This window comes from Mustela erminea, chromosome 3 (genome assembly GCF_009829155.1).
Source record: "Mustela erminea isolate mMusErm1 chromosome 3, mMusErm1.Pri, whole genome shotgun sequence".
NCBI classification, from domain to species: Eukaryota; Metazoa; Chordata; class Mammalia; order Carnivora; family Mustelidae; genus Mustela; species Mustela erminea.
This window is the reverse complement of record NC_045616.1, coordinates 50,206,629-50,233,900: the sequence shown is the minus strand read 5'-3', so window position 1 is coordinate 50,233,900 and position 27,272 is coordinate 50,206,629. Positions and strand designations below refer to the sequence as shown.

The window sequence follows — 27,272 nt, the reverse complement described above, 5'->3', positions numbered from 1 at the left end:
TTTGTTTTGTTTTGTTTTGTTTTGTTTGTAGGAGATGAAAGAACCTCGGTGGGAGAGGGGCTAATGAATGACAGAATATAATTTTGGATTAATTGCCCTTCCCTCATATCGTTGTTATATCTCCAACTAAGTGGGATTTATTCTTTTGTATGAATTTTTACATTTTGCAAAAATCTTAATACAGGGTGTCATTAAAATCTTTTACGGAAGAAAGAAAACACAACTTTCATGGAAGCAGTGAGTATTGTCCAGGTTGCCTAGCTCATGTCTGTTGAGTATTATTTGCAGAAATATGCATGCTTATCATTTTATTCTATGACTTATTCAGTAGTCTCCTAAGCTCCTGGGAGTTCATATGCAAAGTAAAATAAAACACTGAAGACACTTCCTAAGAAAAGAATTTTTAGATTTTTTTTTAATTTTTTTTTTTTTAATAAACATATGTTTTTATCCCCAAAGGTACAGGTCTGTGAATCACCAGGTTTACACACTTCACAGCACTCACCAAAGCACATACCTTCCCCAATGTTTTAGATTTTTAGCAGAATGTGACCCTTGCGAACATTTTAGGCTATTTTTCTCTCGAGTCCCACCTATACCTCATTTAAAGCTCTGACTTGGGTGGTACCTGGGTAGCTCAGTCGGTTAGACATCCGCCTCTTCGCTTCAGCTCATGTCATGAACTCATTGGTCGTGAAATCGTGCACAGGCATGTAGGCCTGTGCTCACTGGGGAGTCTGCTTGAGATTCTCTCCCTTTGCCCCTCCCACAGAAGGCAGACTCTCTCCCATGCATGTTCTCTCGCTCTCTCTCTCAAATAAATAAAGTAAATCTTAAAATAATAATAATAGTAAAACACTGACTTAAGAGCTCAATCAAGTGCTAGGCAAGCCTCAAGTTCTTGCCCCTTGGTTTCTTTACCCATAAAGCTGGAGGGAGGGTGGGTGGCCTTTACTGTCCTTTCTAGTTCTAGGATTCTGTGAAGACGCATTTTCTTTTTTTTTTTTCTTTCTTTTTTTTTTTTTTTTTTTTAAATATTTTATTTATTCATTTGACACAGAGAGATCACAAGTAGGCAGAGAGGCAGGCAGAGAGAGAGAGAGGAGGAAGCAGGCTCCCCGCGGAGCAGAGAACCCAATGCGGGACTCGATCCCAGGACCCTGAGATCATGACCTGAGCCGAAGGCAGCGGCTTAACCCACTGAGCCACCCAGGCGCCCTCTTTTTTTTTTTTAATTTATTTATTCGACAGAGAGAGAGATCACAAGTAGGCAGAGAGGCAGGCAGAGAGAGAGGGGGAAGCAGGCTCCCCACCAAGCAGAGAGCCCGATATGGGGCTCGATCCCAGGACCCTGGGATCATGACCTGAGCCAAAGGCAGAGGCTTTAACCCACTGAGCCACCCAGGTGCCCCAAAGATGCATTTTCTTAAATGAAAGGAGGAGGGACAGTTATCCATCTGGTGAGCCATGCAGGTTGATGGGACATTGACAATGCCTGCTTTCACAGTTAACACTGAGACTCTTCCAGCAGTCACCCCATTCAGAATGCAGGCTTCCAAGAGGCTAGAAATTCTCTCTCCTCTAGAACCATCAGCTAACTGGCTTTTCCCCTCCTGCATCCTTTGCCTTCTCCCTGAAGGCTTTTGACGGACAGGAGTACAACAGGTAAGAGAGCAGCAGTTCCAGTCCCCGGAGAAGTCCCTGAATCAGCAGCCCTGCCTGCTTCTGCGGACGCTTCTGGGCCAGGCCCGCTTGTCAGCCTCTGGTAGTGGCATCACATTATGTCAGACAACCTTCTCTATTACTTGCCTCTTGTTGAATGACCCCAAGTTACCTTGACTTTTCAAGTTAGAACCAAGTTTCAACAACTGGTCTTGCAGAAACACATGAGTCATGGGGAAAAGCTGCAAAGGAGTTTTCCTCCTTCCCCTTTTGTAGGGCCATTGTGGACACAGGCAGATCTTACTTGCTTAACTGCATCACTAAAAATCTACTGATTGGTTAGGAATTGGAAAGGGAAAAAACTGATATCAAATTCCCTCCTCTTCCATGAAGTCTTCCCTGACTATCCCAGTAAAAGACCTTCCTAACATCGAACTCACAGTATTCAGCACTTTTCCCTGACACATAAAGTTGATAGATATTACACTTTGCTCCCTACTATTTGGAATCTTCTTTTTCATCAAGTGCAGGTTAAGTCTTACACATGAGGATTTGGGGCTTAGTAATAAATGATGATAATAATAATGAGAACTATATTTTATTGTGCACCTTACAGCATGCCAGGCTTTGATCCAAGGTCTTTACATGGATTAAATCATTGAGTTCTTACTCCACTCCTATGAGGGAGATGCTATTATTCTATTTTACTTGTTAGGAAACTGAGATATGGAGCAGCTCAATATTGGCCCAGTTCACAGACAATAAACGGTATACCTAGGAGTGGCTCAAATAGTCTGATTTCAGAGCCTTTTTGGGCTTTCCAGAGCCCCCTAAAAAGTACATTCTTTTTTTGTAGACAGTATTACCCTAATCCAATAAGAGGCTTCCACCTACTCTCTTCATCCTCCCACACTTAGACCTTCAATAGCAGCATCATTTATTGTCTTTTGAGGAAAAACTTCTTTACATAAATCATAAAGGAGATCACTTTATCTGGTGTCAAGTTCAGAGCTTTACAACGTGGGACTTTCAGTATTGCTTCTATAGCTATATAACCTAATCCTTCAGATATCCAAGCTTCAAGGAAAGTGGAAATGTGTCATTTCCCCTTCAAAACCCGGGATTTCCCATAGAGTGGATGAAATTTTGGCCTCCATATCCTTTACTTCCAGTTTTACTTTCCTTTTCTGAAACTAATCCCTGAACTCTATCTCAATTCCCCCAGGTATTGTGGCCCATATTTCTTACCCTTTTAAACATTTATTAGGTATCCCTCACATGTTGGTAATGCATTATGGGATTTTATAATAATCTCTTATTGTGGGACGTCTGGGTGGCTCAGTTGGTTAAGCAGCTGCCTTCTGCTCAGGTCATGATCCCAGCGTCCTGGGATCGAGTCCCACATCAGGCTCCTTGCTCCGCAGGGAGCCTGCTTCTCCCTCTGCCTCTGCCTGCCATTCTGTCTGCCTGTGCTCGCTCTCTCTCCCTCTCTCTCTCGGATAAATAAAAATAAAATCTTTTAAAAAAATAATCTCTTATTGTTACATTTTCTTTTTTTGCTCCAAGATTCTTCAGGAAATGAGTTATGCCTTTTATACTTCTTATGTTTCCAGCTATAACTGTCATATTGCAGAACATTTAAAAACACTCGACAAATACTAATTAACAGTGATGTTATAGAACAGCTCTAGCAACCACTGCACATAAACGTATTAAGGGTTAGATATCTAAAACACATCTTTGATGTGCTAACCGATTACTTTGAAGATCAACACCTGTAAATATTTGCTGAGTGAGAAATTCAGGATATCAGAATTGAAATGAGCTCAGCAAGAGAGCTAAGTGTTGGAGATAAGGCATAACTATGTTTTGTACAACCTGAGATAATGACCTTAAAATGCTCTGACATATCACCTCAACTAGTCACATTTCCCTTGTTTTCTCAATAGTTAAAATTTACCCCTGTTGTTTTCAGGATTTTAAGATTAAAATTTTACTAATAGCGCAAGGAAGTATATGGTATATTTTAAACAGTATTCACTTAACAATGTCTTAGTGACTCGATGTCAGCATTTAGGAACATCACTTATTGCAGTGTGCTGTAAATATTGATGTGACTATAGGTAATGCAAGGTGCAGGTAGGATTGAGCATGCACATTGGCAGGGAATGCTCTAGAAATCTTCTCTTGGAGAATTTGTGACTTTCACAAAAAGTCAGAGCAATCTGCGGACCTAATCTCCAGGACAATGTAATGTGGCGACTGATCAATAAAATATGATTGACCAGAAATTGAATTATCCGGGTGGTATCGTGGGTGGCTTGGTGGTTGGGCATCCAACTCTTGATTTGGGCTCTGTGTGTGAAATCAGGTCCTGCACTCAGCAGAGAGTCTACTTCTCTCTCTCCCTCTGCCCTCTGCCCCCGCTCATACTCTTGCATCCACGCACTCTCTCTTTCTTTAAAATAAATATATAAAATCTTTTTAAAATATAAAATAAAATAAACGTTGGATTAGCCTTCTACCAAGTGATTTTTGCATTCTGGAGAAACCATCACCTTTGCTGTCAGAATTTATTAACCCTTAAAATAGCTGTATCATCACTAGAGTAGTTACAGTGACACTCTTGCCAGCAGAGACCTACATTTCTACTTTTCTTATATTTTTCATGGGCTCTAATGAAACATTTTCAAGTGTTCTGCAAGAGTATTTGGGGAAGGAACACATGAAAGCCAACAAAGTCTTCATCAGGAAAAGGAAGTAATATTTATGATAACATGACACATAGCCCCTAATCTCTTCTAAACTATTACTAACTGTTTTGAGTTTATGAAATCTCAGATTTAAAATGCAAAAAAATGAAAACTGCTTTTGCAATTTTGACCTAAGATGGAAAGTACTGCCTCCTGCCTATGATGAGGGATCGGCCTCACCTGAAGCCACTCTCCTCCTGCAGTTGACACTCCAAGGCTCTCTGCCCACAGGTGCAAGCATGAAGTAAAATGGAGGTTGGGGGCGCAAAAACACAAAAAACTTTGGACATCAATCTTGTATTCCCGTGGTCACCTCTATAGATCTATTTTGTTTTAAAGATTCTATTTATTTATTTGACAGAGATCACAAGTAGGCAGAGAGGCAGGCAGAGAGGGAGAGGAGGAAGCAGGCTTCCCGCTGAGCAGAGAGCCTGACGTGGGGCTCGATCTCAGAACTCTGAGATCATGACCTGAGCTGAAGGGAGAGGCTTAACCCGTTGAGCCACTCAGGTGCCCCAGATCTATTTTTTTATAAATGTAGAAAAACTTATAATTTACTGTCTTCAGATACAAGAAGGTGATATGATTAGTCAGGAAAAAACTTTTTAGCCATCCATTCAGAGGCTGGGTGAGTAATAGGTAAGAGCAGGGCACCTCTGAATGCACCAGGACAATGACGTTTTCAAGTACCGAACAATTTTGTTTTATAAGAACAGAGCATTAGTACATGCAAAAAATAACAAGTCAGCCTGACCTTATTCTGATTAAATTCTGAAAGGGCTAGATTCACTGGAACCTACTGAACAAAGTCCGTAAGCAATGGCCAATAGGCTGATTTCAACAGTAGCTCCAAGTTGTTCAGGGAACAGACTGCTCAGACTTGAGTTTCTTGGAAAAACAAAAGAGAAAAAGACAAGGTCATCTGCAGAATTGTGATTTTCGGAATGTTTTTCATCAACCATCTCTAACCTTTGTTAATGCTTTGAGACTACACTTCATCTTTGGAATCTATGTGGGAATATATATTACCTTTTTAATGAGCTAGGGATGTGGGCAACTGCCTCATTCAGCAAGAGTTAATTATATATAATAAAAGGCTTTGGGGGGGTATATATCTGACTGGAAATTTTAGACAGTTTAATACTTGAGGAATTCAAGTATCTGTTCTTTTTGAAGTACATAAAACAGTTTTGCTCCTAGAGGTCTTTGTTGTTCTTTGCTCAAGCTTTTCAAATAATATAAGCAGAGAGATACCTTTTAAGTACTAAAAAGTGAGACTGATTGTTATTTGTTGGTCCTTTGGCTTCTTCAAAGGCAGTAATCAATATATCAAGTTAGATAGCAACACTAACCATGGTGTAGCATGAACTCTGAAACCGGTAGACATGGCAGTGATCTCCTGCTGTATCTACAGAAGCAACAGTGCTTTGGGGCCCCTGGTGGCTCAGTTGGTTAAGCATCTACCTTCAGCTCAGGTCATGATCCCCCTGCTTGTGTCTCAGTGTCTCTCTCTCTCTCTCTCTCTGCCAAATAAATACACGAATTTTTTTTTTTTTTTTAAAGAACAACATTGCTTTAAACTATAGTGTTTACTCACTCCCTCTTTCCCTATCACTCACTCACTTCTGTGTTTTAACTGTGGCTATTATATTGCATGTAAAAAAAACACTAAAGCTACTTAAAGAGAGTGGAGGTGTAGACAGCCTCAAGCATTCTCATGGAATTTCAAAAGCTGATAATAAGGTGAGTTGGTCCTCAGAGAATCTGAAATTAGAATGCTGGAAACCAAGACCATACTCTTCATCTATCAGGGACCACAGAGCCTCTCGCTTCTGGTTGTGAGTACCTGGATGTTCCTCCAACCCTTCCTTCTCCTCCGTCTGTCTCTTTCTTCTGTGTATCCATTGTGTATATACTGCAGTATGGATGTCCGCCTTGAATGTACATCGGCTCTAGTGCCCGCCAGTAACTGGCAACTATCCATGTCAGATTCTTTTTTTAAAAGATTTTATTTATTTATTTGACAGAGAGAGATCAAGTAGGCAGAGAGGCAGGCAGAGAGAGAGAGAGGAGGAAGCAGGCTCCCTGCTGAGCAGAGAGCCCGATGCGGGGCTCGATCCCAGGACCCTGGGATCATGTCCTAAGCCGAAGGCAGACGCTTTAACCCACTGAGCCATCCAGGTGCCCCTCCATGTCAGATTCTTAAGAGCAGAAAGTTGATTGGCTCAGCTCCACTTCTGGAGCAGAAGCACCAAGTTATTAATGAGGGGCAACCCAGAAGAACGGCTGCCTCTGGGTCAGGTATCTATCTCAGAGGTATCATCTGAGGCGAGGGTGTGGGGATAGAGGTGCATGGCACAAGGGCTCACCTTTTCCGGAAACCTTGAGTAGTGTGGGCAGTTGCTGAGCATAGTCACACTCACGCTTCACAGAAACCTGTTCCTGCATGGGTTTCTCCATGCAGCAAGACTGAATATTTGCCTCCCATCCACACCCACCATGGCCCCAAGCACTCCCCTTCTCCTTTCACTCGACCCATCTGCAGACCTGTTGTGTCCATTCTCATGTGATTTGCTAGCTCTCTCCTGTCCTCTGATCAGAAAGCTTAGGTTACTAACTCCAGGCTTCTTTTTTGCTTCCTGCCGCTTTTCTTTCTGTCTGGTTCTTCAGACTACTGTGACTACCATGTGCTATGAATTCTCAGGGTCTGATTCTCCTGGGGGTTACATAATCCCTAGGCTTCACTGCCAAAGAGTTGTAAGGATTAATTTGTTAATTACATCAAGCTACTTTATGTCCCATGAGTGCACTAGAGCAGTGCTTCTCAAACTTCCAGTGTGCACATGAAATACCTGGGGATCTTGTTAAAATGCAGTTTCAGGAGCTCCGTCATGGGGATGTGAGATTCTGCATTTTTAACAAGTTCTTGGGTCGTGCTGCTACTGCTGCTGATAAAGGAGCAACACTTTGAGTAGAAGACTAGATTCCAAAGTGCTATGCACTTATAAATGCAATCATCTGGATGGGAAGCACCATCCCCAGGCATCCTTATGTGCTCTTCCACATCCAACACTGTACCTAGTATGTCATAGATATTCAAACGTTACTTGGGTTGTTATTGAACTAGGCACACATGAAATGCAGGATTGTCTGTTTGTGTGTGCCTGCCTTTTTTTTTTTTGAGTGATTTTTAAAAAGTGCTAAAAATCAGTTACATCAATAAACATTTCTTAAGGGTCTGATTATGCAATAGACATTTCTTCAGGAGGAATGTAATAAAATATTACAGTTCGTGGGGCACTTGGGTGGCTCATTGGGTTAAGCCTCTGCCGTCGGCTCAGATCATGATCTCGGGGTCCTGGGATCGAGCCCTGCATCAGGCTCTATGCTCAGCGGGGATCTTTGTCTGTCAAATAAATAAATACATAAAGTCTTTTAAAAAAAATATTACAGTTCCTATCCTCAAGGAGGACACTGGCATGTTTACCACTAACTCTAATACGTCTTTACTGGAATGGTGGAAATAATTTTAGAATTGTAGGGGTAGCAGTGAGGATAAATGAGCCTGTTTGTGCTGCTAGCTCTTTGACCTTCTATTATTTAGATGTCATTTTTCCACATATACAGTGAGGCTAGTGACATTGTTGGGATGTTTATATTGATAATGCATATCATAAATGTCTGACACATAATAAATGATCACTGCCAGTATTATGAGTAATGCTGGTAGAATTAGGAATAGTAGCAGTAATATTTAAGATAGTTTTCATCATCTAGCTAATTCACTCTAGGAAAATACTTTGTTCCTCTCCTTCTTCTCTAAGTCCATACATTACCCTAATGTGCAGTTTCACTTTGTGGGGCTTATCTGCAATTTAATTTTAATAGTGTTTTTATTTAAAGTTTAAACTTCAGAGTGCCTGGGTTGCTCAGTCATTAAGCACCTACCATCAGCTCAGGTCATGATCCCAGGGTCCTCAGATCGAGCCCCATGTCGGGTTCCCTGCTCAGGAGGTGGCCTGCTTCTCCACTCCCCCTGCTTGTATTCCTTCTCTTGCTGTCTCTCTCTGTCAAATAAATAAATGAAATCTTTATTTAAAAAATAAATAAATAAAGTTTAAACTTCAAGGAACATTCAGTTTAAGAATTCAGTCAAGGGCACCTGGGTGGCTTAGTCAGTTAAGTGTCGGACTCTTGATCTTAGCTCAGGTCTTGATCTCAGGGTTTTGAGTTCAAGCCCTGAATTGGGTTCCACACTAGGCTTATAAATAAATGACTGAATGAGTAAATGAATGAATGAATGAATTCAGTTGATTTCCCCTGGTATGAAAAATGCTATACACACTGCAATAGAAGGACAGAAAGAAAAAATATTTTCCTCTTGCAGCTAGTTAAATCCAAACTGTTATTTTTCTCTTCTCTCTGATGTCATCATAAATTTATTCAGTAGGAAAAATTAACGTGTTTGAAGTGTTTCTCTAAACCTCTCCAGCCAGGTTGGATGAGACGGGAAATACATACATATATACAAATAAATTCATACTCACACGCATACACACAAATTCATAGGTGAATAAGAAATCTGTGTTAAATAATAATATCATCTCTGTAAAGAAAGTAAATTGGACATACATAGAAGGGAATATTGAAAACACAAATATTGGCTTAGATTTCATTTATAAATGATAAGCATCTACATAATGAATAACATCTGTATTCTTTGACCAGGGCCAATAAACAGATATATTACACATTTTTTCTTAAGATTTATTTATTTATTTGAGAGAAAGCAAGCAGGGGGATAGGAAGAGAGAGGGGGAAAGAGAATCTCAAGCAGACTCCATGCCGAGCTCAGAGCCTAATATCAACACCAGGCTGTTTCACGATTTCATAACCCTAAGATCAAGACCTGAGTGGAAGTCAAGAGTCGGACGCTTAACTGACTGGGCCACCCAGGTGCCGCTGTACTTTCCACACAAAGTAGAAACCAATTTGCAGTAAATGAACCATTTTTGATTCATCATACATTAAATAATTTCTAGGGTGAAACTGACAAACCATCTCCTTTAACCTCAAATAAAGTAGCATATCACCAGGAGTTTCAAAAAGAAAAAGTTGGCTGAAACAACAAATGTTGGATGTTAAGTGCCATCATTCAGGAAATCTTAAGGAGACTTACCTGTGGGAAGTTGGCACATGAGCCTCAGAGTCAACTGTTACATCATCTTATTGAGGAAAAGTAGTTACAAAGAAGACTTTGGAAACAAACATTTAGCGTTGACCCTTGAACCACACAGTTTGAAATGCGTGGATTCCCTTATTTATGGCTTTTTAAAAAAAAAAATAACAATAATACTATAAATGTATTTTCTCTTCCTTATGATTTTCTTAGTAACATTTTCTTTTTTCTAGCTTACATTAATCCAACTGCAGAGTGTAGAATACATATCACATACAAAGTATGTTTTAATCAACCATTTATATTTATCAGTAAGGCTTCCAGTCACCAGTAGGCTATCAGTAGTTACGTTTTGGGGGAGCCAAAAATTTTACATGAATTTTAAAAAAATTTGTTTAATTAAGTAGTCTCTATGCCCAACATGGGACTTGAACTCACAACCCTGACATAAAAAGTCATAGGCGAAAAAAAAAAAAGTCATAGGCACTATTGACTAAGCCAGCCAGGCCCCCCTAGAGGTGGATTTTTGACTGGAACAGGGGGTCAGCGCCACTCACCCCTGCATTTTTCAAGGCTCACCTGTATTATTTTTTCATTAGCTAGTCCTTTTTTTATTACCTATGTCATCCAGATGTTACCCTGGATTTCAAGTCCTACAGTTTCCCAGGGTCAACTTGTTCTTTAAAATATAATTTAGAGAAGAATCAATGAAACAAGATGGAATTGGGAGGGAAACAAACCATAAGTGACTCTTAATCTCACAAAACAAACTGAGGGTTGCTGGGGGGAGGGAGGTTGGGAGAAGGGGGTGGGGTTATGGACATTGGGGAGGGTATGTGCTTTGGTGAGTGCTGTGAAGTGTATAAACCTGGTGATTCACAGACCTGTACCCCTGGGGATAAAAATATATGTTTATAAAAAATAAAAAATTTAATTAAAAAGATACATTAAAAAAAAAAGATAAAATATAATTTAGATGGACTCAAATCATAGTCTCACATACAAGGAGTTCCCAGCATCTTTCCCAGTATTTTCAGCAGTTGTGAGGGGAGCTTATGTCTCTCCTGGACGTCTTTGCTTCTGAGTTCCTTCTTATGCTGGCTTCATACAGGAAAAAAGAAACTGAAATACCCCATGCCACCCACATGATTGATTTTTTTTTTTTTTTAATGCCAAGCTAGGTAATGCAAGTGAACACACTTCAGTAAGTACAAAGTGCTACCTAGGGGAGGTAATAATCTTACTAAATTAGAAAGTGACATAGGGGTGCCTGGGTGGCTCAGTGGGTTAAAGCCTCTGCCTTCGGCTCAGGTCATGATCCCAGGGTCCTGGGATCGAGCCCCGCATCGGGCTCTCTGCTCAGTGGGGAGCCTGCTTCCTCCTCCTCTCTCTGCCTGCCTCTCTGCCTACTTGTGATCTGTCTGTCAAATAAATAAATAAAATCTTTAAAAAAAAAAAAAAGAAAGTGACATAAAGTGTTGTGAATGCTCTAAGAGTAGACTGAAAGGGGAAACAGAGAAGATAGTGAAACAGCATCTTCTTGTATCATCTGGCCAAAAACAGAGAGAAAAGGAAGACGTTCTGATGAGATTTTAAAATGAATTATATTATCTGTGGGTTATAATAAGAAAGGGAAAAAAATAAGAAGAAGAAGAAGAAAGGAAATTTACCCATGAAAGTTTAAAAGGAAACAGCCAAAGTTCATCATGTGATTACAAAAATCCAGAAATCAACCCCAAAAGAGAAAAGGGTCACCAGAATACTTTGAAGCTGGGTGAGCTGGTAATGACAAGAAGCACATTCTCCTCACCCTTTCTGAGAAAGCAGAGCCACATGGCCTTTGTCTCATTTCTCTGGGGATGGCCAGACCTGTTGTTGTTGAAACAGTAGCTGCCAGGGCGTTAATCAGCTGCCCCCCCCTGCCCAGCTCTTGTGTGCCCAGAGCATTCAGTCTCTTCAGTTCTTACACTACATTCCTTTTTTCCGAGAATTTGTTCCCAACTTTTTTTCCAGAAACTATTTCTAACGTGATAGTCACAGTTTCCTAACTGCACACATCACATTCATATGATCTCATCCTCAAACGCCCTGATGTACTACTATATAATCTTATTCGATGGGACTGAAAGAAATTCTGGTTGGTGAGGCTTGTGTTTTTTCTTTTCTTGTTGTCGTATTCATTGTTGTTGTGCTTTGTCTTTTCTTTTAAGGGTAGTATATACTTCATTTATCTTGGGAAGTTTTAAACCTATGTCAGAAGCTTTGGGTTTGTTTGTTTAATATATCATTTTGTCCCTGTTTCCCCCAAGATTTTATGTATTTGACAGAGAGATAGAGAGAGAGCACAAGCCGGCAGCGGGAGAGGGAGAAGCGGACTCTCCGCTGAGCAGGGAGCCCGAAGCGGGGCTCGATTCCAGGACCCCGGGATCATGACCTGAGCCGAAGATAGATGCTTAACCAACTGAGCCACCCAGGAGCCCCCCTATGTCAGAAGTGTTAGTCTATACCAGTAGAAATCCCATTCAGACAATATTTATCAGAAAAGTCAAGTAATATCTATTAGCTTTCAAGGAAAAAACAAATAAGGAGAATTTAAAAGAAGGTGTTCCTGTATGAAATATAATTTGAGGATGTGGAATGACACCGCCTTCTCCACCTGCTTTCCTTGGATGGGGTCCTGGGCGTGTGGAAGCCCTGATTGCTACCTGCACTGGTCGGTTACCCTTTTAGCCCTATCTCATTTGCAACTGCCTCATTTGGTAGCATTTCTAGAAGAGTTGTCTGGCTTCCTGGTTCCTAAGGAGAGGTAGTATGTACGTACGTACAGCAGATCCTTTTTTGTTGGAGAAAGACTGGCATGGAGTCACAGCTACACAGGAGTTGGCGCAGGCAGGACCATGCGGAGAGCAGTGCTATGATGGGGGAGAGGGGCAGGAGGGGCTGCCTCCAGGACCAGGCATGCTGTGGGGCCAAAGCCCTCTTCATCAGTGATCTGGCTCCACGTTGACCATGTGAAGGACAAACTTCGGGCACTCTCAGCAGCCCAGTACGTGGGAGATGCCATGACTTGTGCAGCTCCGAAGAAATGGGAGAAAATGGATCACCTCAGAATTGGGTAATTTTCCTTACCCTTCTCTGAAAGAATGGGCCAACATGACTAAGTCATCGTACAAGCAGGGAGAATTGCAAAGGAGGTTTATAAGAGCTGTGGCACTTAAAGGATTCCCTTCTCTTTCCAAGAGCCACTGGTCACTTCTAACTTCCTAGGGGTTCACTTTGCCTCTTTTTTTTTTTTTTTTCACCTAGGTTGGTGTGCTATTTGTTGGGGTTCTGCTTTCAAGGGTTGTTTTCTAAAGTAAAGGAAAGTTTTTAGGAAAGCCCTTCAAATAGTGACATGAGAACCAAACATGGTCAGCCCCTGGGAAATGTAGATGTTGAAGGGTCAAGCCTATGCCAAAGCACTTGGTACGATATGTTAATTAATCCCTGAGCAGGTCATAATAGATTCAGTAACCCCATTTTACAGACTGAAGTTGAATTGTGATCACATTTTTGAAGGTAAAAATAAAGCACAGAAGCCTGTGTGAGTTCCTTTGTCAGTGTCCGCGTTGGTCTAAGCCACTTTCGGCCAGATCTGCCAGTGAATCTGTAATTCAGATGAAAACAATTGTTTTAGGTCAGTATACAGAAAATGAGTAGCCAACGTGATTGCTATTTTTAGTGCAGAAATATATTCAAGATCAAAGCCATTAATGTTTGCCTGTTCTAGTTAATCATACGCCTTTTACCTGGAAGATACAGGTCTTCTGGCATACAGATGAGAGTACAGGGATGATTCAGGCTTTGTACTGTCCAAATTAAATTCTAAAAGCCAGGATATTCATCATTCTGACATCTCTTTGCAGATGCAGAATGTGTATTGAAATATCTCTTGAAATGTGTCTTGTTTACTTGAGGAATACATTTGCCAGGTCATGTTAATTAAAAATAATACCTGAGGAAGGTCTACAATGTATCTCTTTTTAAATATGAAATTGAAGCACTGCTTTTCTCAGTTGCTAGAATGGCTGTTTCTCCTGATTACCTGTAGTTTGAATTTTGAGGTTTCCTTCTAAATAGTTTATACTTTTTCCTTGGGTTTTCTTCAGAATCCATTATTTTTGGCTTTATTGTTATCTTAGGTTTATAGATATTAAAAATGGAAAAGTGAGGAAAAGGTATTTGACAGGAGTCGCTCCCTATTATTAAGATTTCTTGTAATTAAAAAAAAAGATTTCTTGTAATTAGAACTATTATATTATTATAAGTTGTAGGAGGTGTGCTCTTTGTAATACTTCAAAAACACAGTTTTAGATATTGAGCCTATTTAATGGTCCTTCATTTTGACATTTTTTTGACATTTTTTATATTTCTTATGTAAAGAACAAGAGGATTTTCTGACTGAGTAAAAATTTCCAGGTACATCCCTGAAACCATTTTCCATGGAATTTCATTGTTACCAAAATAAATAATGTGAGTTTACCTTGAACCTCATTGATCTAAATAAACCCCCAGTAATCATAGATACAGTTGTGTAGTAGAACTTCCAAAGGGAAAGTTATCATTTTCAAGAGAATTAATGGATCTTGGGAAAATATGTAACTTACAGGCACCTAGGTGGCTCAGTGAGTTGGGTGTCTGCCTTTGGCTCTGGTCACGATCCTGGAGTCCTAGGATCAAATCCCGAGTTGGGGGGGGGGGGGGTCCCTGCTCAGCAGGGAGTCTGCTTCTCTCTCTCCTTCTGTCCCTTCCCCTGCTCCTTCTCTCACTCTCACTTTCTCTCTCAGATAAATAAAATCTTTAAAAAAAAATGTATAACTTAGAACTGAGGGTTGCTGGGGGGAGGGGGGTTGGGAGAAGGGGGTGGGATTATGGACATTGGGGAGGGTATGTGCTTTGGTGAGTGCTGTGAAGTGTGTAAACCTGGTGATTCATAGACCTGTATCCCTGGGGATAAAAATATATGTTTATAAAAAATAAAAAATTAAAAAAAGATGTATCACTTAAAAATGACAAAACTGTCTTTCACTCAAAAAACAAGATTATGGAAATGACAGAATGAGCCCTAGGAATCCTCAAATTTGCCTTTAAACAATGCTGCCTTTTATGCAGTGCTCAATGAGATCTTGGTCTATTAGGCCAACAAGATAGAGCTAGAAAAGCATACATGCACTTCTCAAACTTATTTTGCCATAACCTCTGTTAAAGTTTTCTGAGCACGTCAGGATATGCATGTTCCATTAGAACCAACTTTGTGAAGCAGTGGGTTAGATTTAATCGTGTCGCCTCTACTCAAACAAAGCTTCAATCTAGCATCCAAAAATTGGCTTTTGCCGACATTTCAACCCAGAGAGCTAGTATAAAGTGATGACATAACACATTCCAAATATAAAAGCATTTATAGAGAAGTTGTCTGATTTATCTCATCGCCTCTTCTCTCTTCCAGGTGTTTCATCCCGAACATCTACGCAGCTCTGTTCACGGCAGCCCTTGTTCCTTTAATGTGCCTTGTGGTGGTGTTTGTGGTGTTCATCCATGCCTACCAGGTGAAGCCACAGTGGAAAGCGTATGATGATGTCTTCAGAGGAAGAACAAATGCTGCAGGTTTGGAATGAACCCTATTTGCACTTTGGAGATGGGAACTTTTTAATGGTGGGAAAGTGTCACTGAATAATTGAGAAAGAGAGAAAGAAAGAGGAAGGAAGGAAAGATGGAAGAAAAGGAGGGAGAGAAGGAAGGAGGAAGAAAAGTTAGACTCAGCTTCCAGCTCTGAAACCATAAGTTAAGCTATGGCTCCCTAGTTTCCCCACTCCTTGGCACTTTCTGACGTGTCTCTTTCTTCAGGGCTTCATAGATTTTATTGCCAGTTCCAGTTTTGTCCTTAAGATATTAATGTTCAAGTAAATGCCTCACAGCCTTGGGAGCTGCTTCCCCAGGCTTTCAAGTCAAGCAAGAACAACCTGTGTTCAGCCTGTGAAATCTATTCATTTCTCTCAGCTTCTGAGACTTCATCACAGACAACCCTCCCTAACGCTCACGAGTGCCGTGGTTTGCATGTGGAGTTCTGATTGTGCTGACAGATGTTTAAAAACATATGTGATTGGAGAGCTTCATAACTGGCTACACATGTCTGGTTACTTAAGAGTGCAAGTCTTTCCAACTCAAATTGGCTTTCAGTGCAGCTCATTTTTTCCCTTTGAATCATACTTAACATAGGTTTTTATGATCTGATTCTTTCTTGTTGTTGTTGTTAGATTAGAGTCTCTCAGGAATTTTCTTAACGAGGAACAATAACCACACACCTGCATGGAGAAAATTCCCTCTAAAATGGTGTGAGTGGGGGCGCCTGGGTGGCTCCGTGGGTTAAGCCGCTGCCTTCGGCTCAGGTCATGATCCCAGCATCCTGGGATCGAGTCCCGCATCGGGCTCTCTGCTCAGCAGGGAGACTGCTTCCCTCTCTCTCTTTCTCTCTGCCTGCCTCTCTGTCTACTTGTGATCTCTGTCTGTCAAATAAGTAAATAAAATCTTAAAAAAAAAAAATTTTAAATGGTGTGAGTGACAGGGACATCAGAGAGAATCTTGTGAGCTAGGGCTGGGGACCCCTCAGGCCAATGAAGAAGTCTCCTCTCCTCTAAGTTTTTATAGATCTAAAGCCAAATGTGTGAGAGAGATTTTCACATTTTCAGAGCTTTTCAAAGTTTAAGCAGGATACCATATATGAAGTCCTTTGAATAGTGTTTAATACATTATCATCAGCTCAATAGATATTGTCACAGGATAAGACAATAATAAGATATTGTCACCTCTACTGTATGAAGTGCCTTCTAGCTTCCAAAGTGGGTCAGGGAACACGGAAAGGATTTTCCTCATGAGGTAAAGAGAAGGGACTTTTTGACATTAGCTTGTGGGCCAGTTTGCAGGACAGCTGTATCTACCAGCTCTTCTCTCTTCCTTCCCATTTAAGCATGCAGTCATTATGTGGGCAGAAATATTATTTAAAGTTATAATTAATCTTAAATTCTTTAAAATAAAGAAACAATATTCAATGTAGAAATCCTACTTTTTCATGGGACATAGCATTTATCCAAAAGCTGTGCTTTTATTCAACCTGGGATTCTTTTTTTTTTTAAGACTTATTTATTTATTTATTTGACAGAGATCACAAGTGGGCAGAGAGGCAGGCAGAGAGAGGAGGAAGCAGGCTCCCCACAGAGCAGAGAGCCTGACTCGGGGCTTGATCCCAGGACCCTGGGATCATGACCGGACCCGAAGGCAGAGGCTTTAAGCCACTGAGCCACCCAGGTGCCCCCTGGGATTCATTTATACATGCCTCTTTTGAACAGAAGGTTTGTTTCTTTCCCCAAATGATAAGATTTCTTCTCTTCTCTGTATAATATAAAAATGCTAGTGTTTGGGCACCTGGGTGGCTCAGTGGGTTAAAGCCTCTGCCTTCTGCTTGGGTCATGATCCCGGGGCCCTGGGATCGAGCCCCGCGTCGGGCTCTCTGCTCAGCGGGGAGCCTGCTTCCTTGACTCTCTCTGCCTACTTGTGATCTCTATCTGTCAAATAAATAAAATCTAAAAAAAAAAAAAAGTTTAAAGAAAATGCTAGTGTTTGCATGTTTTTAAAAGTGAAACATAAGAGCCTAAGGTAATGAGTTAATTCTTCTTCATGGCTAAATCACCTTTTGGATATTCTCCATCATAGATATTGTAGATAATAATACTCCAATTATCTGAAAAACATAGCCCTCAAGCATTAAACATAATGCTAAAAGCTTCAGCACTTGTTTCCCAACTAAGGAAACCTCTTGCCATGAAATATTAATAGCAGTATTATTCTATCATAGCTTTTCAAATAAAATTATTATATTTCTAATTCCCCCATTCCCATGACGATTTAGTCTAATAGTCAGTATTTCACACTTGGACTCTTATAGTATTTCCTTGAGTGGTCACTAGTTCTAGTCTTTTTCTTCTCCATCTCATGTTCTCAGGTGTCTATATTTCACCAATGTAAAGTGGATTCCCTCTCTTCAGCATTACAGCCATTCAGGTTCTCTCTCATTGCCTGAGAAAAAAGCCAGTCTCTTTGGCCTACAATACAGGAGCCCCTACTGTCCACCCACCCAGGCCATCTTTTCATCCCCAAGTCAGTTACTAGTTATTCTGCATTCTGACCATGCCATGTATTTACTCTTTCTTAAAATTACCTGATCCCACCCTCTTTGCTCATGTAAGGAGAACTCTACTTTGAACTCTTCATTTTTAGTTAATAAAAATCTGTGTGTTTAGTAAATAATGTGTCGAACTGTGGATGAGAGAGAGGTGGAGAGGTTTTATTGCCCTCTCATAATCTCCATTCACTCCCCACAGCTGTCCAAAATACACCCATAATCAAAGTCAAAATGGTTTAAGCACAAGTTAATTCCCCTAGACCTCCCTTTCCAACAAAGTACTACTCAGTCTTCCATAGAAATTCTGAAAGTTCCCAATGTGCTACCTCTTCTCTGAATTACAATTCCTCTTCACTGAACCACACCAAGTAAGAATTGCCTATTTCCTCATCTATGCCTTTGAGGCACTTTTTCCCTACAGCCATTATAGCACTTATCTTAGAATGAAATGGTGACTTCTTTTGGTGTGTGCGGTTGATTTCATTAATAAATTTGGAATTCTTGGAGGGCAAGGGCCATTTATGATTCATCACTGTATCATCATGGCCTTTTAGAGTACTCAGTGGCTAGCAGGAGCATAGTTAATACTTGTTAATATTAATTATTGTTAATAGTTCATATAATAAATGAATAAATTAATCACAGATGTACCATAAAATCATATAGGTCTGTATCCTTAAGCTAAATATATAGCATTGAAAAGAAGAGGAGTCATCAAAAGTAAAAATTAGAGTATTTATTTCGTTGATCTGTTTGTAGATATCACTTTGAACGTTATTATCATTGGGGCTATAATTGTTTTCTTAACTTCTGAGATTCTCAAAAATATGTGTTCACCTCTGACTGCTGGTCTAATATTTTCTATTTTATTTGCAACCTACTATAATACACCTCCATTTGAATATACTCCGCTTATTTCAAATTCAAGATTGCTAGAAGGAAAAAAAAGAAAAGATAAAGCATGTCTACTCCACCAAGGAGCATTTGATGCCCTTTTTGAATCTTTTTGCTAAAATTCCATTGCCTTGAGAAGTGTCCAGTCAGGATGGCACTGTAGATCTGTGTATTGCCCTCTGCCCTGCCCCCCAGGAGCCTTTACATAGGAGTCAAGAGACAATCGAACAAGAGAAGGTATTTTTTATTTTTTTTTCTTAAAAATTTTATTTATTCATTTGAGAGAGAGAGCACAAGCAGAGAGACAGAGAGAGAGAGGGAGAAGCAGACTCTTTGCTAAGCAGGGAGCCTGACGTGGAACTCGATGCCAGGACCATGGGATCATGACCTGAGCCTAAGGTAGACGCTTAACCATCTCAGCCACACAGACATCCCAAGGGAAAATATTTTTTTAAAGTAGACATCTCTGTGGCTCAGAAACAGAGCACGAAGACAAAGTAGTAACCTGGACTGAAACGATGGGCCCAGTGTTTTTTGTGTCCACAAGCCAGTGGCTGCCGGAGTAGCTCAACTGCCATGGGGTGAACTGGGACCTGAAAGCTTTCACCCAAGACAGGGAGACTAGGGCAGTAGCACCTGCATGAAAGAAGCCTGAGAAAGCCCTGGCGCCATAGCCTGCACTCGGCTAAAGGCCTTTGGAAGTCCAGGGAGAATGGAGGCAAAGCATCTCCTCAGTTCCCTGGGCTCAGTTCTCTAGAGTTTGTGGACTGAATCACTATCCTATCACATGTAACCATGGGGACAGGAAGCCCAAGACATCGAACTAGTTCTCTTGGAACAGGAGAGCTGACCGGAGGTGCCCATGAAACATTTGACAGAAAAAGGTAAGCAGACAAAGAGAACAACCAGAGACAAATGCTTTCTACTGAGGATTAGCTCCCATAAAGAAGTCTCAAACATTGGAGGAAAACCAACAACCCTTAAAGTCAGTCATCAAAACGCTAAATTTAGGGGCACCTGGGTGGCTCAGTAGGTTAAAGCCTCTGCCTTCGGCTCAGGTCACGATCCCGGGGTCCTGGGATCGAGCCCCACGTCGGGCTCTTTGCTCAGCGGGGAGCCTGCTTCCCCCTCTCTCTCTGCCTGCCTTTCTGCTCACTTGTGATCTCTGTCAAATAAATAAATAAATAAAATCTTAAAAAAAAAAAAAAAGCTGAATTTAAGCCAGAAAAGAATTTAAATAGACAATAAACTATAAATAACTTTGAGAAGTATGTTAGGATCCTAGAAAATACAGAGCTGGAATCCGCAGACTGTGGCCCTCCTGGCTGCTCACCTGTTTGCCCCTGCCATCTCTTCCTTAACAGCTTCGTTGAGGTGTCATTTACAGGCAAAGGTCATCTGTTTAAATTGTGCATGTCAGTGGTCTTTAGTATATTTATGTAATCATGTGACAGTCACCATAAGCTATTTAGAACATTTTCATCACCTCAGAAAGAAACCCCTTTCCCATTAGCAGGCGCTCCCCATCCTACACTTCCCTAGGCCCTAAGTAACCATTAATCAACTTCCTGTCTCTATAGATATGTCTATTCTACACATTTCCAATAATTGGATCATAGAATATGTGGTCTTCTGTGTCCGGCTTCCTTCACTTAGCATAATGTTTTCAAAGTTCCTATGTATTTTAGTTAGTGTTATTTTAACTGACAAATAATATTCCATAGTATGTGTACAGTACATTTTGCTTATCTGTTCATCAGTTGATGGACCTTTGGGTCATTTTCACCTTTTGGATATTACAAAGAATGCTGCTATGGACATTCGTATGCAAGTTTTTGTATTAACATGGACTTTCATTTCTCTTAGGTATATACCTAGAAAGGGAATTGCTGGGTCATATGCCAGCTCTGTGTTTAATATTTTGAGGCACTGCCACACTGTTTTCCAAAGTGGCTGCCGTGACCTGTTTTTGTAAGTAAATTTTTCTTGGAACTGAGCCACACCCATTTGCTTACATATACTCTATGCTCTCACAATGCGGAATTAAATCTGTGTTGTTGCACCTGGGACCATGTGGCCTGCAAAACCCAACATGCTTAATGTCTGGCCATTTACAGAAAAAGTTTAACAACCCCATATAAAGAAATATTTATCCACTAAAAACAATGAAACATAAGAAACAAAAATAAATATAAACAGGCAAATATCAGAAATCTTAACACTGAAAAATATACTCTTTGAAACTTTAAAATATCTTAATATTTGAGGTAAACCCCAGGTGAGAAGCAGAGACGAGGAATGAATTAGAATCTGATGCTAGGACTGAAGAAATCACCAAGGTGACATACAAAAAAGAGAACATGCCAAAACTAAGCTAGGAGGTAGGAGAAGAAATGGCCAGGAGAAAAATATATAGGAAGTGGAGAAAAAGAAGATTGGAAGACGTGATGGTTGAGAATTTTTCAGAACTGAACAAAAGTTAACACAATTACACATAAAGTAAATATTTATATTATAAAAAGGGGGGGTTGAGAGAATGCTGAAAAGTACAGTATATTAGCAAAAAACAAAGTACCTTTTGAAAATTCCCATGTCTGTATTTTTGAAAAACTGGAGAATGAACCCCTTTTCTTCGCTTCTGATATTCTGTATTGTTTATAAGTGGCCACCTCCCCCCCCACCATTCCAGAGTTCAGATGCCACAATGAAACACAGGCCACCAAGTTCTCCGTGACGCTCAGCTTCAGAGGCAGCACGCAGACCAGTGCCCAAGCTCTTCTCCACTCTCCTCTGAGAAACCTGCAGGTTTTCCACCCATGTACTTTTATTTTTTTATTTTTTATTTTTTTTAAGATTTTATTTATTTATTTGACAGACAGAGATCACAAGTAGGCAGAGAGGCAGGCAGAGAGAGAGAGAGAAAGAGGGAAGCAGGCTTCCTACGGAGCAGAGAGCCCGATGCGGGGCTCGATCCCAGGACCCTGAGATCATGACCCGAGCCGAAGGCAGCAGCCCAAACCACTGAGCCACCCAGGCGCCCCTCCACCCATGTACTTTTAATACCTGAGAAGGAAGGTGGTTCTAATTAGGCTCAGGCCGATCCCACTTGGTTCTGTGGTTCCAAGCATACACAAAGGCAGCCTTTTTTTTCCCCCCTAAGGCAGCTTAGATGGTTTATAATTTAGTTATATTGTGCCTTGCATTTTTTTTTTAACTGTATGAGCATTTTTAGGTAGATGGTATCATGAGAAGTAGATTCTCAAGTAATGAATGAGGAGCTGCAAGTGAATCTCCTCTTCTTATAAAAGCACAGTTTCCTAGTTTTCCAAATGATGTTTAAGTTTTGAGTATTTGGGGTCATACATTGCCAAGGGTTTTTTGTTTGTTTATAAATCACTTTTAACAAGGAGTCAGGTGCATTATGAGAAGGAAAGGTCAGTTCATAGCTTCCTTTATAGCCAAGCTGGATTTTGTGTTTAGGTATCTGGGTTGATTATGATTATTTACTAACCTTCGAGTTTTAGGTTTGGTAAACAGACGTGATTAGTTAACTCCAGCATCAGACCTCTTTGAGTAAATGGAGAGTTTGCATCAATCATTTCGTTAGGCCTGGAATCTTCCATATTTCTATAAAACCATTCTCCAAACGAATCACTCCTACGCAGATTAGATGTGTCTGACAACACGAGCAATCTTCTATCAACACTGCTATGTGTGGTTATGACTGCTAAGTACCATTCCCTTTACCCTCTGTATTTTGAGTGACTGTTTTGGTTCTGCTAGCCTTTAATTTCAGAGTTCAGATAAACTCAGTGAAATCTAAGGGAAAGAGAGAGACACGGAAGGAGCTTCCCGTGAATAAAATGCACTCTTGTGCTATAGTCTCCCAAAGATGGCCACTGTCAACCCCTTCCTTTCTGAGTGTGGTCTGGGGCGGTGATCTGGCCTTCTGTGGCCCTTTAGCTGTCAGACTGCTGTGAACCACATTTTCAAAGGTCAGTGGCTCCTAATGAGATTCACTGGCCTCCTCCTCCCTTCAGTGGGGCAAGCGGGCAGGGAGGATGATTCAGGAAAAAGGTATGTTCCCTGAACTAGATTTCAGTGTCTGAAACAGCATTTTAAACAAAGCCTATAATTTTAGGGTTTGGTTTTGATCTCTGGCAATGATAAGCTTGTCTCTCTTTTTAGGCTCATTAGAATTTACTGGTTCTTTCTGAATCATCATCCAATTCCTATGTGAGGAATGATTCATAGATCGGGGAAGGAAAATTAATTTGAATAAAAAGAGGAAGTAGCTGATTACAAATCCCTTTCTTATAAAAGCCCACACATATGTGTCAGTATGTTATCTAAAAAGGTAATGGTGGCTTGATCCAGCTACCTGTGGGCAGCATAAATCTGAGTTGTGTGGAATCTCCACTGCTCTCACGACCACTTCTCTGCTTGGGAGCATATTTGAGGGTGAATGCTTCCATTTTTTTTGGAGGCTCCATTTCCTCATATTGAGAGAGAATAACAACAGTAAAGTAAGCAAAGATTGCATTAAAATTATGAAAATTATGGAAAGCTTGCTATAATGAGTATATAATGTATGATCCCTTGTACCCTAAAGTTGAGTGACTTTTTTCTCCCTGGACATTTTGAAAATTTCAAAAAGAGTTTCAGCAAACTCGGCGAAATCCAAAGGAAAAAGAAGAAAAGGAAAGAGCTCCTGGCAAGTGCAGTACACTCTGTGCTGTGTTCTCCAAAGAAGGCCCCTCCCTTTGCATGTGTGCTTCTCCCCACAGAAAGCGGTGGAGTCTTTTTTTCCCCTCCCTTGAAATCTGGACTTGCTCAGACTCGTATAACGTGATTCGAGTGAGGCTGCCCCATAATGGGCTTAACCTTTAAGAGGACTAGCACTTTCAGCTTCCTTTCTCTTGGAAATCCGCCACCAAGTCCAATTACTCTGAGACCACCATGGTGTTAGGAGCCCCAAGCTAGTCATGCAGAGTGGCCATGTGAATAGACATGCTTGGCAAGTTGTTTCAGGCATCCCAGCTCTGATTCCAGACATGTGAGTGGAGAAACCTTCTTGGAGGTTCCAGCCTGAGGAGACACCACACAGAGCAGAAAAACTGCCCAGCGTGGACTGTACGACTGTGAGAAGTCATAAATTATCTTAAGCCACTAGGTTTTGTAGTGGTTTATTACATAGTAATCAATAGCTGAAACACTCTGGTTCTGGAATCCTTATGATTCTCACATCAAAATTCTAAGTATGCCATTGTCACTTCAAATTTTATTGCTTGCAGAAACAGACATGGTTTATAAATAAAAACGGGGGGAAAATGTAGGATTTTTGTTTCCTAAAGTGAAGTCAATACTTCCACTAAAGCAAAGTAAAAGTAATCTTACCTAGTAACAGCATGTGCTTGAATAGGATCCAGAATGACCAATATAACAGGTTTCACATGTCCTTGGCAGCAGGCTGCTTGTTTGCAGTCTACTCCCAGTCCCACTGCTAAAAAGAAAATGAAAAAACAATGCCTAGGGACCTAAGGAAAACCCCAGAGCTTCTCACTAGACAATGAACAGTCTCTTCCTCTTGAGCTTGAAAAAGCTTTGTGAGTACAATTCAGTCTTCCCACATTTTGCCAGTGGTGGTAGGGAAAATCCAGAACATTTAAAGAAACTTTACAGATGCTCATCCTTGGCTTAGATTTATATCTATGACCTCAGTCTTTTTATAGATTCAAATTAGAAATCTCTGAACTTGAAAGATGATGTGTAGTCCCTGAATGTTTGTTTTCCGGAGCATTTAGAAACTCTAAGAACAGTAATATCAGAGGTCAGTTTCCTAAGGCCTAGGACATTCAAAAAAAAAAAAAAAATAGGGGCTCCTGGATGGCTCAGTCCTTAAGCGTCTGCCTTCAGCTCAGGTCCTGATCCCAGGGTCCTGTGATCCAATCCCACATTGGACTCCCTGCTGAGCAGGAAGCCTGCTTCTCCCTCTCCTACTCCCGCTGCTGCTTTCCCTCTTTGTCAAATAAATAAATAAAATCTTGAAAAAAAGAAAGAAAGAAAAGAAAAAAAAATAAAATAGTAGAATTGAGAGAAAGCTTAAATCTCTGTTTCAACTCCTGATTTACACATGTAACCAAAGGAAAAAAGGGACTGGTCATTTGTAACAGAGCTGAATCTTTCTAGAACTCAAGTTTGCTGAATGTCTTTACCTCATTGAACCTCCTTGTACCTTACCAGTCTCTTTGGATACTGATAAGGACAAGGGAAGTTCTCTGTGGAGGCTATTTCAGTATGAAACTGTTCAATTTATATTTGTTTTCTAGGTGAGCAGAGAGCAATGAGTATGGATAAGATATTGGAAGAAAGAGTAAAGGGCTGACCTACATACAAGTGGCAGGTGTGAACTCTGTCGTGGTGATCATGGTCATTACCCTCAGCACCACTGACAATTAGGGCTCACCATATGCTAGCCACTGAGCTAAGCATTTTGTATATATTATCTCAGTTTTTACAAGAATCCTCTGAAGCAGGAATCATTATTCCGGCTCCCCTCCTCCCCCCGCCATTTTGTTATCAGAAGTTTCATTTGGTAGAGCATTATGACTCTCAATCTTGGGGTCCTGGGTTCAAGCCAAAAATTAGGTATAGAGATTACTTTTTTAAAAAGTTTCACTGAGGGGCCCCTGGGTGGCTCAGTCGGTTAAGTGTCTGCCTTCAGCTCAGGTCATGATCCTGGGGTCCTAGGATTGAGCTCCATTTTGGGCTCCCTGCTCAGTGGGAAGCCTGCTTCTCCCTCTCTTCCTGTCCTCTCCCAATCCCCATGCTCATGCTCACTCACTCACTCTTCCATGTTCTCTCTCTCAAATAAATAAAAATCTTTAAAAAAAAAAAACTTTCATTGAGAAAAATAACGTGTAAACATTAAACTAAACCTAGAAAACACTGATTCCATAAAAGTAATTATTAGACTCCATTTCCCAGAAAGAATTTGAAGCCATCGGGTCTGGTAAATTATTCCTTCAATTTCTCATTTCCGAGAAAGACCGCCCGCTCTCCAGCTGGTACTAAAACACACCTAGTTGTCCTCACTCTTCTCATGTAGTGCAGACATAATAATGATAATAGACTTTATAGAGCTTTAGAAGGATTCAGTGTTGATTCATATAGAACCTTTAGTACACTCTCTGAAACATACTAAGCACTCAGTATATGTTGGTATTTTTATTACCATAACAACTCTCCCAATATGTAATTGATATGGAATACAGTCAGATATATAACTCCTGTGTCCTGTATGGTTCCTAAATATCTCTCAAAGATGCCTTCCTTTTTTTTTTTTTTTTTTTTTTTTTTTCTCTTCATGATTATGCCTGGTATAGTAGTCAGTTTGGGCTGCCATAACAAAATACCATTGACTGGGTGGTTTAAAAAATGGAAATTTATTCCGCACATTTCGAGAGTCTGAAAAGTACCACAGGCTGGATGCTGGCCTATTTAGCTCCTAACGAAAGCTCTTTTCCTAGGTTGCTATGGCCATCTTCTTGCTGTGTCCTCACATGAAAGAAAGATAGTTCTCTCCTGTCTCTTTTATAAGCACTCTGATCCTGGGGCACCTGGGTGGCTCAGTGGGTTAAGCCTCTGCCTTCAGCTCGAGTCATGATGTCAGGGTCCTGGGCTCTCTGCTCAGCGGGAGCCTGCTTCCCTTTCTCTCTGCCTGCCTCTTTGCCTACTTGTGATCTCTGTCTGTCAAATAAATAAATAAAGTAAAATCTCTATAAGCACTCTAATCCCATCACAAGGGTTCCCTTCATGACTTAATTACCCTGTAAGTCCCCATCTCCAAATACCATTATATTGAGGGTTAGGACTTCAACATACGACTTTTGGAGGGACATAGTTCAGTCCATAGTGCCTCAGTTATTTCCCCCATCATCTTTTTTTTCTTTTAAGGTTTTTTTTAAGATTTTATTTATTTATTTGACAAAGATCACAAGTAGGCAGAGAGGCAGGCAGAGAGAGAGGAGGAAGCAGGTTCCCTGCTGAGCAGAGAGCCCAATGTGGGACTCAATCCCAGGACCCTGCAATCATGACCTGAGCCAAAGGCAGAGGCTTTAACCCACTGAGCCACCCAGGTGCCCCATAACCCATCATCTTATACCTAGACAGTTGCAATTGTCTTCAGACTGATATTCGCAATTCTTGTCTGTTTCCATTCTACACTGAACCAACTAAAAAATGAAACTGATCACCTTAAAATCATTCAATAGCAATCTCTAGACTGTAGGATGAAAGGAGAATGCCACTACTTCCCCACACAAACTCTCTGTACTGCAGCCACAATGAACTTGTGTTGTTGCCTAAAAGTGCGATGATTTCTATAAATCCAGACCTAGACAACACAACTGAATTCATTCTTACTTGCTGACTTCATCAGTTATGGTGGTCAGGGAGAAGAGGGAATGGAATCAAAATTACTTCCCATCTTGATGCCCATCGTGAGTAAGTTTCAGTTGGGTGTTAGTAGAAGATATGGTCAGTGTGGTATACATATGGTCAGTGTCTA

General features: G+C 40.7%; 1 protein-coding gene across 3 annotated transcripts in view; it reads left to right on the top strand.

Annotated features, from left to right (window-relative positions):
- ADGRV1 (adhesion G protein-coupled receptor V1) overlaps positions 1–27,272 on the top strand; it is a 541,343-nt gene that overhangs the window by 434,347 nt on the left and 79,724 nt on the right. For all 3 annotated transcript variants that reach the window (XM_032335763.1, XM_032335762.1, XM_032335765.1), the window contains one exon: positions 15,080–15,237. In XM_032335763.1, the coding sequence (XP_032191654.1) occupies positions 15,080–15,237 (158 nt within the window). The remainder of the gene's footprint in view (positions 1–15,079; positions 15,238–27,272) is intronic.